Source organism: Leptinotarsa decemlineata, unplaced genomic scaffold (assembly GCF_025532065.1).
Source record: "Leptinotarsa decemlineata unplaced genomic scaffold, Ldec_3_MD MMD2_tig00000035_RagTag_RagTag, whole genome shotgun sequence".
NCBI classification, from domain to species: domain Eukaryota; kingdom Metazoa; phylum Arthropoda; class Insecta; order Coleoptera; family Chrysomelidae; genus Leptinotarsa; species Leptinotarsa decemlineata.
In genome coordinates, this window is record NW_027412540.1 from 25,577,839 (window position 1) to 25,589,982 (window position 12,144).

Genomic DNA, 12,144 nt, shown 5'->3' on the forward strand with positions numbered 1-12,144 from the left:
GAAATAATGAATGTGCTAAAGCTGCTGCAAGAATTTATAATACGAATCATCTAGACCACTACGTGAGCCATCAATACGTTGAACAGTTAATGGATAAGTTTCGAACTTCAGGTTCTGTTCACAATAGAAAACATGAAGTATCCCGACCTGTCAGAAATGACATAGTTGAAGTTGCAGTTTTAGGACATGTACAAATGGATAATCGACAATCTATCAGACAAGTAGCTAGAGCGTCTGGTGTATCAGCTATAGTATTTCCCATAGCAATTGGAACAGCGCAGAGAAGGAATTCCCGCCTCGACATAGGCGTCGGCATATTATTTTTCAGTGGTAGTTTTTCAGTTACTTATTCTTACAATCATAGCAATTGATCACCCCATGAAAAAGTTATCTCCACTGAATTTTTCCACCATGGGTAATTATGAAAAACTTCGAAATTTAAGGTAGTTGATTTCCGAGTCGAAAACTCTAAAATACAATGAAAACACAAATAATCACAGCAAATTCTCGTCAAACATATATTTACAAAATAATAGAAGCCAACAAAATTGCTAGAAAATTCAAAATTCTTCTTCGCTACATTCGGATGAGGTGGAATCATCATCGGGTTGAATAACGATCGGATTTATGGAACTTTGCACATAATATTTGTTCTTTTCTTTTATAACGTGGGCCACACAGTTCTTCCACACATCACTATTACCTACTTCATTCACCACTCGCCTTATATTGCCAAGCACCACAGCATTTAAATTCGGTGACTGATTACATTTCCGCAAGCTTTCTTTCATTGTGGCCCAAACCATTTCAACTGGATTGAACACACAATAGTATGGAGGCAAACGTAAGAGAATATGACCACGTGTTTCACACATCTAATCAATAATATACTCTTTTTTGAAATTACGTTGTTTCATGATCGCCAGTAATACCTTTTTCGTTGGAATCTTTTCGGGTATTTCCATGTCATGATTTCGCATGAAATCAACAATATCTGATTTTTTGTGTTATTGTTTGGTATTGTAGTCAATAACCGAGAATGATACGAAGCCTTATCCATAACAATAACCGAGTTTGGAGGAATATTTGGGAGAAGCTGCTCACTGAACCAGGTTTCGAATAAAGCCGCAGTCATATCTTCGTGGTAATCAGCAGACGAATCTTTTATATTTTTGGCTGACAGATGCAAAGCGTTAGGTACGAAACCACTTTCATTCCCGGCATGCAGCATTATAACACGTTTTCCCTTTGAAGAAGGTGTTCAAAGCACAATACTTCGTTTCGTCTACCTAGCCATATTTGACAACATCATGGGTGTCAAACCAAGTTTCGTCGAGGTAGATTATATGTCTGTTGGATTCTCGGTAGCTTTTCATTCGCCTCAAATATTCTTATCGGAGTTGAACAATGCGTGTCGATTCCATTATGACCATCCGATTGTTCAATTTTTTATATTTGAAACCACAAGACAATAAGACACCTCGTAGAGTTTCTAAAGATTTGTAATTGTAATCGGGATAGTCGAGTAATTTATACCAAATCATTTCCAAGGTTGGTACTTCATTTTTTTGGTATATACCATAAATTGTTCGCCGAATCACATCTTTTGTGGCACCATCAACGTTTGCGAATTTTTTATTCCTTTGTTTTCGTTTCATTGCATGGTCAATGACATCCCCTATTTTAATGACTCGAAGAACTGTCGAACGAGATAGTTTTGTTAACTCGCATATTCTATTCACAATAGCATTCTGTGAAGTGTGACAGTTTTCCTTCTTCAAGAATTCATGAATATTCAAAATTACTCGCTGAACTTGAACATGCAAGTTCTTATTTTCAAATTCCGGATCCCTGTCGATTGACACAGATTCCTCACACGAAATGTTATCATTTGTTTCAAAAGGTCTGCAGAAAGCCATATTGATGAAAGTACCCAAAAACACTAAGATTTTTACAAAAATCGATTTGAACGATGAGATTGGAACCTTTGTTGTATAAGTTGAAAACTTTTTCTAGAGATCAATTACCCTAACACTAAACTGATTTTTTGCACTCGACGCGCGTTTCGCTAACAAGGTTAGCATCTTCAGGATAAGCAAATTGATACTGAATCTAAAGACAAGGGTTAGCTGTTTATATACCTAAAGTTTTTTGGTCCGATGTGGACTTTGTTTGTTAAATGATGATTATCCTAATTGATTTTTCGGTAATTAACTAGTGGAACCACTACCTGCAAATTAATTTGTCAACAATAGATTAAAATGCGGACAAATTAATTAATTAATTGCAAAACCACTCACTACCTCACCTAACCCCACGAACACACGGCACTGATAAAGAAATATTGTGAAATGGACAAAAAATTAGTATTCAGACAGTCCAGCTAGCCGAACCTTTATTCCTCAACTACATTTGATAGCACGTTTACTAACTATCTGGGCGACTAGGGGCCACGGTCAAGAAATGTTTATGACTGTACTCTTATTTTTATTGCCGTTCCAATTGGGAATGGAGAGACTATACTAGTGTTTTTCGGAATTTGAAAACCTACAAATTTCATCGTTTTAAAATGAGGCTAGTTCAGGAATTAAACGAAGATGATCCTGATCGTCGACTACAGTTTTGTGAGGTGTTCAGCGAGAAATTGACCAATAACCGAAACCTATAATACAATACATGTTTTTCAGACGAAAGTTCTTTCATGTTGAATGGTGAAGTGAATAGACATAATTGTCTTTACTGGAGAATGTGGGTCCTCATTTGGTGATGGAAACACATTCACAAATTCCACAAAAATTAAATGTCTGGGCTGGCATTCTTGGTAGTTATATTGAATGTAATCTCAATAGAGACACATACTTATAAATCTATTACAAGACTGTGATTACACAAATATTAGAAAATGATGACAATTAAGTAGAAAATAAAATACCTAACATTCCAGCAGGATGGTGCACCCCCATATTTTGATGTTCAGGTGAGACAGTTTTTAGACGAACCTTTTAAAATGTGTTGGATCGATAGGAGGGGTCCAGTAGAGTGCTCGGCAAAATCACCCGATCTCACACCGATAGACTTTTCTCTGTGGGGACACCTGAAGTCGAAAGTGTACTCTTCTAAGCCTACAAATCTAGAAGACCTGCGACAGAGAATTGTTTGGAAATGCCAAATGCTGACTCCGGACATCTTGAATAATGTATGGAATGCTTTCGAGAGTATTGTATGAAACTAGGTGGGGGTATTATTTGCTATTGATTTCCTCATTAAAATGAACAATAGCGAACTTTCTGTTTTTTCTTAAATAAAACGTTCAACATTTAATTTCTCAATAGCGTATGAACCAATTTCAAAAAAAATTACAGAAGTAATAGAGGGACCTTTCAAATGATGTATCACTGAACCCCTCCCCGTGCCATTGAAAAAATAGGGGGGGTAGTTGCTGACCGTAGGGGGGTGAAGTTTAGGGTATGATTTCCGTATCAGAATTAGTCCCCCTGGAAATAAAAATTAACGTGTTCTTTGAAATTTTCGATTACGCGTCCGTTTCTGACTCAAAAGGGGGGGGGGCAAGTTTTCGTTGGAACGCTCTATATGTTTCTACGTGTGTATTGTGTATGTATATAAGTTTATATGAATGAACATCACCATTGTAATAATAATGTGAATAAAGACATGGATCCTTGCCACATCAACCGCTCAGAAGACTGAAATGTAAGATGAGAAAATAAAACAAATAATAAACCAAAAATTAGAGAGGGTGAAACAAAGAAAATTAGAAAACAAAATCCCAAAGAAAGAATTATTATTTATTGAGAATTTTATTAATTCCTACAAGAATTCCACTAGATAGAATGTATATTCATTTCTGAAGACGGAGGCAGATTTTGGCCTCCGAAACGTTAAGATAAGTATTGTATTATTTCTTAACAATTTTTTTGATAGGCAAAATTGTTAAATACGACAGAGTACACAACATTTTCTGAGAATATCACAACATGAAAATAAGTGTATCTATTGAACGAAAGATAGTGAGAGTGATAGTCAAAGTGAAAATTATTTTGATTTTATCATATTCAACTGAGTATGTCATTGAAACGTTGCCAATTTTATTGAAAAAATATCAAGAGTTATATAACATGTACATTATGAGTATTTTCATTCTGAGAAACAAACACAAGATTGTCAAAAATAGCTGTTAACAATACACATGTTTTATATTATACTTCAACATATTTCCTATGTCACAGTTGCTGTGACAATTTTTTTTGTTTTGTTTCTGGATAAGTGTCCACATTCTGAAAGTCATTCCCTTTTTGGTCAAAAGAGTCAATATCTTTAACATTCAACAGTTAATACTATTGATAAATGATCTACACTATCATCCACTCAATGGCATATGTACCTCTAACCTACGAGTGTCTCGTTCACATTTCCACATTGATACGTTCGTGAAATCGTAAACTAGAATGAGTAAAAACACTCCGGTAGAACAAGATGGATGAATACCGAAAATAACACAGTATGGAAAAAAACAAGGAAAACAATGAAAATCAAGTATTTCCGTTAAACCCCTACGAACAAAAACCCTCAGGAGTCGAAATTTGTGCGAGCTAACGAGGTCTTACCTTTTAACGTGTGATTTCTAGCACGGGTTGGACGATAGAAAGTGAGAATCGATCGTCCGGCCTTGCGGTTCGAATTACACAGCGGTCGATTGAGTGGAGCAAACCAAACACGTCAACCCAACCGGCTACCCCCCTACAGAGATGAATTTTTGAGGATTTTTCCCAAGTATTCTTGTCCTAGGTGGAAATGGTAACGCACAGGTTAAACTCAAAAAAAATTCTGTACATTTCAAAATGAAACTAAAAACCTATGTATCATCCAAGAGAGTGGCCGACGGTCAATTTTTAGTGATATGTAGAAATGTGGTGGAGGAGTAGAAAGCCAAAATCTTTCATTTCCAAAAATATCCAATCTTGCAAGCATATTTGGTACTGTTTTAAACCTAATCATTTCCCGAACGTGTCATAAAGCTTTTGCAAATGAAAGAAACATCTTTGCGACGTATAAAATCTAATTTCTCAATATTTTTACAGCAAGGTAAATTGAACAAACTATTAATTAGGTAACGACTCAAAATCAATTTTATTTCAACTCAACAATGATTGCCTCCTGGCTATAAAAACATCATATTGGTAAGAGCATATGTACTTCTCCAAGCATTATGAAATACATAATCTGGATCTATATCCAACAATCAATCCAGAAATTTACAGTCACCGTGTAAATTACCGATAAATGTTCCTGTGAGTTGGGCTACCTATTGGGCGCGTCCCCAGGTGGCGGGGACGCGCCCAATAGGTCCCAATAGGTCCCCTCCAGGGGACTGGAGGCCCTGTCCGAGAAGCCAATGTGGCCTTACGGACGGGGTCGCCGGACTCCTGGTCAGTGGCAGAAATAAGTAGGGTGAGGGGAACTGAAACTCCCCAAAAGCCTTTGCTAAACATGCCACCGTGAACCAGCCGACCCAAGCTAAGGTGTAAGGAATCCTGTCGACAGCTGAATGGCCGCATGGTGATATGCGGTTACGAACGATCCCCTTGGGGAACTGGGCGAAATATTATTGTTATCAGCCTACCTCTGGTAATGCGGGGCTCTGCCAGAGGTTACCAACTCTTTCATTGCTACTCGTGGGAACACACACAAAGGCCAAGGCGTGAGCGCATTTGCGTCGCTGAGGCCAAAAAGAGAAAGAGAGCGAAGGAGGCAGTGCACCCTCCTTCTCCCCCACTCCACCTCCAACAGAAAGGGCACTTCCTGCGGCGGGCGCCAAGTGCTCCGCCTTGAATAAAGGCAAGGAACTGGCTGCCCCTGCTAGAAAGCTCCCTCACGTGTGCACCTCCACGGAGGGAACCCCAAGAAGGTTGAAGAAGCCGCGCAACGACAGTAATGTTGCTGCACCTTCCAAAACCTTCGCGGAGGCCACCGTGAGACACCTCAAGGTTGCCAAAGAGAGTGTGTGTTCAGCGAGTCTTGGCCTACACATGTCAATATAAAGGAGGTATCTCCCAGTGACCTGTCCACCTTCTTGGAAAGGACAGGATGGACGATGACCTAGGAGGACAACTCCTCAGGAGGATGTACATTGTACGCGCAAAGTTTGGTACTACAGATCAACAGGCGTCCTTATGTCGTGTGTCACCCATATTTGGAATAACGCAATCGAGAAACATGGAGAGTCAAGAGCTATTGTGCTTGATATTAGTAAGACCGTGTGTGGCATGAGGGTTTGCTGGTCAAACTTCGATGCTATGGCTTGCCGGATCATTTTTGTGTACGACCCTTCAGCTTCCTGAAAGAACGTTCCCTGCAAGTGACCGTCGATGGATATCTCTCGAATACGTTCACCATCAACGCTGGTGTTCCCCAGGAATCCATAATGTCTCCAACCCTCTTTTTATTGTATGTCAACGGCTTATTGGAAAAAACTAAGAATCCAATACGACAGCACACTTGTCTCGACATTAATGAGGATCTAGAAGTGATTTCGAATTGGGGTGAAATCAACCAGGTTCAATTCAATGCCACAAAAACCCAAGCATCGGTTTTCTCCAAAAAGATAAATGTCGCCGAACCGGATATAATAATGTCAGGTTAGACAATTCCGCTTTCTGCTTCGATACGTTTGTTGGGAGTTAAAATGGACACCAATATGTCTTGGCGCAATCATGTCGCTGGAATTGCAAAGGCTGCTTTCCAAAAACTTGGAACACTGTTCCGAACCAGAAAACTCTGTACACACCTCAGCAACTTCTGATGCTTTATAAAGCTCAGATCAGACCTTCTTTGGAGTATTGTTCTCATGTATGGAGCTCCGCCCCCAAACACACCCTGAAGCTGCTGGATTACATCCAGAAAAAAGCCATCCACCTGATAGGTGGATGCAACCTTGATAGTCTGGAACATCGAAGATTTGTAAAAAGAAAAAAAAGAAACACCCAAATCATCTCAAATAAACATATTATTATTATTATATAAAAAAAAAAAGTATAATTTTTAATCGAAAATTTTGGCAGTCTCATCGCATACAAGCTCTGCTTTCGCGATGTTCTGTGTTGGTGTTTATTTGTGTTTATTTGTATATTATTATTATATTATCGATGTAAATTAGCATGTGAACAATTGACAAATAAACATATTATTATTATTATTATCTAAAATTTCAAACTCCGTTTTCGGATTCATCTTCACGTTTTCTTTTTAAACTGTTGGAGTCGATCTCCATTCCGTTAGAAGATGTCAGTTGCACATTCTGTGTGATTTGTATCTTTGGTTTCAATACAGATTTTTGGGGCTGAGTCTTGACTTTAGTTACAGATTCATACGCTTAGAAAAGCTGATGTTAGGCTTAGGTGTTAGTTTCATTCCTGGACCGCCCGATATACCAAAATTACTTTCACCGATTTTCTTCTGGGCACTTCTCAAGGTATAGTTACATGAAAACAAACAATACTGATCCGGAGATAATCTCAATCCGCAATGAGGTTTCACTGGGGGTAGAACTGAATAACTTTTTGCCTGTGCCAGTTGTAGCAGAACCTCTCCTGGTGGTGGAGTGGTAAATGTTGACTCACAAGTAAGCTGTAAGGCCGAACGAACGTCATCAACATCTAGAAATTTCCTTTTGGAGTTATTAGCATACATGCGAGCTTCTTCTACCTACCTACACAGGACCACAAATGTTCCTGATCGTAAATGTAAATTGTAATTTCGGGATAATTTTCTGCAAGCACAGATAACAGCAATATTTATAAAATCTACATCTTCAATGCTTTATATATATATTTGCGCTCGAAAATTGGGTACTACTTTTTTCATCGATTATTGTGCGTGGTTATTTTTGGTTTTCCACTGTTATTTATTTTCACCACTGACTATTTTTATCAACTCTAACGAAACGAACGATAAATTGCCAAAACATCAGAACTATTAATCAAGTTCAAAGTGATGAGTGTAATAATTAAAAAATAGAAGAGTTCTTCCATTTCGGAAACCAGACTACGTTTGAATTGCGTGACCCTGTATAAACGAAAATATTTTGAGGGCTTAGGTAAAACCGTAACGAGTGAAGGATGTCATTGTTATAAAAAATTATTTTGTAAAATATTGATTAAAAAATCATTAAAAGTGTTGGATATATATTATAGTTAGTTCATTCATTCAAACAAATGGAAACCAAAATAAAAAATATTTTCGCAACTCACCTCCCAGGTTTTATTCACTTTTGCCTTACTTTTCATGTTTCAACTAATTCAAGATTTGAAGTTTAACTCGACATCCGCTATTGTCATTTCTTAGATTAATTTATTACGCGATGTTGCCAAGCCTATGATAAGTAAGGGAATTTGAGTATTTCAAAATAGATGACGGGACTTTTAATTAACTGTATAAAGACTTATAATTGAGTCAGTTGGTTTTTCGGTGCATTGAACATGCAATTGGATGACAAATGTATTTTTCCGTTAACCTACTGTCGTCCCCTAATGAACGACAACGCTCAACTTGTGCGAGCTAATGATTACCAAGGTTTTACCTTTTAACGTGCGATTCACAGCAGCAATTCCAGTTCTTTAGAATGTATCGTAATTTGATCCAAGCCTTTCGATTGTATAAAATCATAATAGTTTAGTAATGGCACAATTGTTCATTATATATAGGTCCAGGAATCGAATATGTGGTTGTTTTCTCTCAAATAATAATAATTTTATTGACCATTTACGGTACCCAATGTGCATATGGTATGTAAGTCAATAATTGAACTACGTGAACATATGAAGAATGAAAACAATAGTTGGTCATACTTGAATAAAAAATTAAACAATAAAGATAAAACATAAATCACGGCTCATAATTATGCAAATGTCACAATTTCAAAAGGAACTAATACTTAATATTTTTTTACATTAGGAATTATTATCACAATTATCAGCTCAATAGTCTTTAAAACTATAAAAACATTTTTTTTATTAAGAATATTTTCGTATTATTCATAAAAATTCCATCTGATTTGGACTCCTTTATTGAATTTGGCAATTTATTGTAAAGTGAGAAAGCGTCGAATGTTTTGAAATTATGACAAAAAAACAGAAGGACACTTATTGTATATTAATTGTTACACCATTCTGATTAGTTCTCAGTAAAACATTCCAACTATGAGCCAGAATAAATTTATCTTTGTATTCATTTCTACGCAATGGGTATTAGGATTATAGAAAGTTTGTTTTTAATTTCAAAAAGTCATTGGAGTATTAGAAATCACGTCTTTAATATCAAAATTTCGAGTTTAAATTCCTAATATTCAGATTAAAGTCGTAATTTCGAGTACTAGTCGTAATATTGATGTTGAAGTCGTAATTTCGAGTTTAAAGTCGCAATATTGAGATTAAAGTCATAATTTTGAGTTTAAATTCGTAATATTGATATTGAAGTCGTAATTTCCAGTTTAAAGTCGTAATATTGAGATTAAAGTCGTAATTTTGAGATAAAAGTAGTAATTTCGAGTTTAAAGTCATAATATTGAGATTAAAGTAGTAATTTCGAGTGAAAAGTCGTAATATTGAAGTCGTAATTTTGAGTTTAAGTCGTAATTTCGAGTTTAAATTCGTAATATTGATATCGTAATTTCGAGTTATAGTCGTAGTATTGAAATTAAAGTCATAATTTCGAGTTTAAATTCGTAATATTGATATTAAAGTCGTAATTTCCCGTTTAAAGTCGTAATTTCGAGATTGAAGTCGTAATTTCGAGTTTAAAGTCATAATATTCAGATTAAAGTAGTAATTTCGAGTTAAAAGTCGTAATATTGATATTGAAGTCGTAATTTCGAGTTAAAAGTCGTAATATTGAGATTAAAGACGTAATTTCAAGTTTGAATTCGTAATATTGACATTGAAGTCGTAATTTTGAGTATAGAGTCGTAATATTGAGTTACAAGTCGTAATATTGAAGTCGTACTTTCGAGTTTGAAGTCATAATATTCAGATTAAAGTAGTAATTTTGAGTTTAAATTCGTAATATTAAAGTCGTGCTTTCGAGTTCAAATTCGTAATATCAGTATTAAAGTCGTAATTTCAAGTATGAAGTCGAAATTTTGGAATTAAACTTGGAATGTATACTGCTAGACAAAGGTGTTGTCTATTTTCAACTATGTTTAAAATATATGCTTGAATAGTAGAATAGCTAAGAATTTTTCCAAAAATACACCACTGACAGATGAAACGTTTAATGAACGAAATTTCCTGAGCTTTTTTATCAGTTGATTACCAGTTTTCACATTAGAAAAATATAACAGTAATGGAGAGTTATTTAATTCCATTTGGTGATTCAATAGACGCCCGAATTCTTTAATCTATTTCTAATGTAAATGGGTAACTGTTGGACAATAAAACTATTATTATTATAAAACATTCTAAAAAGTGAGTTTTAAATTTTTTTCTTCTAAATGTAACACGTCATAGTAGTGATTGGACTCATGTCCTTGTGCTTCTATGCTCTTTAATTCTTTGGGAAAAAATTATCCCAGTAAAAGAAGCTATTGTATAGCAAAACTATTGTTTTTATAAAACTCTTTAGTGGAAATCTCACAATAAAGTGTCTCTTGAATATGCTATTAATTTTCATCAAGTATAGGCCGATTCCATCACATATCTTAAAACATATGATTAAAATCAATAAAATTATATTACTTGCACACAATTTTTTTCAATGTTTTAATAGTAACGTGAATAAAACAAATTATTAACTTACAACTCGAAATCAATTTAATTACAACTCCAAGATGATTGTCTCTTGACTCTAAAAACATATTGGTAAGAGCATATAGACATCGTCAAGTATCATTAAATACCTAATGGAAAAATACCAAAATAACTTGAAAGTTCAAACTCCATTTTCAGATTCATCTTCACGTTTTCTTTTCAAACTGTTGGGGTCAATCTCCATTCCATTAGCAGGTGCCAGCTGTACATTCTGTGTGATTTGTATCTTTGGTTTCAATACAGTTTTTTGAGACTGGGTGTTGATTTTAGTCACAGGTTTAGGGATACTGACTGTCTGCTTGGAAACTGGTGTATTCGTACGCTTTAAAAAGCTGATGTTAGACTTAGGTGTTAGTTTCATTCCTGGACCACCTGATATACCAAAATTACTTTTACCGATTTTCTTCTGGGCACTTCTTAATGTATAGTTACATGAAGACAAACAATACCGATCCGGAGGTAATCTCAATCCGCAATGAGGTTTCACTGGGGGTAGAGCAGAATAATTTTTTGCCTGTGCCAGTTCTAGTAGAACTTCTCTTGGTGGTGGAGTGGTAAATGTCGACTCACAAGTAAGCTGTAAGGCCAAACGAACGTCATCAACATCTAGAAATTTCTTTTTGGAGTTATTAGCATACATGCGAGCTTCTTCCAAAATTGATGTAGCATATCTATATACAAATTCAGTTAGTTGCACTATAGTTTTCGGTTCATAATCTGTAATTCCCATTTCCTTCATGATTGCCATTATAACCTGCCCATCTTTTGGAATATGTTTCGGCTGGGCCGGTTTAGATTTATCTTTATCACTCATCATTAACAAACTGTTTGGGTAATGTTTCAATCTATAATTCCAAACAACTACACTTTGATTACAGTTAATCACAGGAACCCAGACTTTCCTGATCGTAAAAGTAAATTGTAATTTTGGGACATTTCCTGTCTACATGCAATCTTCTCTTTGTTTAATAACAAGCTGTGACAAGTGACAAGTCTGCCAAGCCAATAGTGCCAATCTGCCAATACTGACAAGCTGCCAATTTCAAATACTGGCAATCTAAGATTCCTAGAAACATCTTATGGCAATCCAAGACACGGAATAAAAGAATCAGAAGTGACGAAGACGAAGAGACACCTGACAGCGGCACATTTAATCTGAGGAATCTATTTTCGTGGACCTCCGTCCTTTTGGGATGGTGAAACCTGCCAACTCAGCGGCGTTGATATTTGAAAATTTGTTTCGGGGTTTGGGATATTTCATAATTTGTTTTTGAGTGGAAATAACATGCACTCATTCAAATTTTAAATGTAGATCTAGAAAGTT

General features: G+C 35.8%; 2 protein-coding genes and 1 pseudogene across 6 annotated transcripts in view; all 3 read right to left on the reverse strand.

The window, feature by feature from the left end:
- Positions 1 to 8,400, reverse strand: part of nwk (FCH and double SH3 domains nervous wreck) — a 45,370-nt gene extending 36,970 nt beyond the window's left edge. For 4 of the 5 annotated variants that reach the window (XM_074172145.1, XM_074172143.1, XM_074172142.1 and 1 more), the window contains exon 1: positions 8,268 to 8,399. In XM_074172145.1, coding sequence (XP_074028246.1) covers positions 8,268 to 8,303 — 36 coding nt within the window. In that variant the 5' untranslated portion in view covers positions 8,304 to 8,399. Of the gene's footprint in view, positions 1 to 8,267 lie in introns of all 5 variants that reach the window. The other variant, XM_074172147.1, reaches the window with a different exon arrangement.
- On the reverse strand, positions 7,071 to 7,881 carry LOC111503845 (transcription initiation factor TFIID subunit 9-like; annotated as a pseudogene).
- A 2,397-nt stretch (positions 8,401 to 10,797) lies between the features above and the next one.
- On the reverse strand, positions 10,798 to 11,807 carry LOC111503844 (transcription initiation factor TFIID subunit 9-like). Its single transcript, XM_023158265.2, has one exon. The coding sequence runs from the start codon at positions 11,635 to 11,637 to the stop codon at positions 10,942 to 10,944; it is 696 nt and encodes a 231-aa protein (XP_023014033.1). The 5' UTR covers positions 11,638 to 11,807; the 3' UTR covers positions 10,798 to 10,941.
- Positions 11,808 to 12,144: the final 337 nt, after the last annotated feature.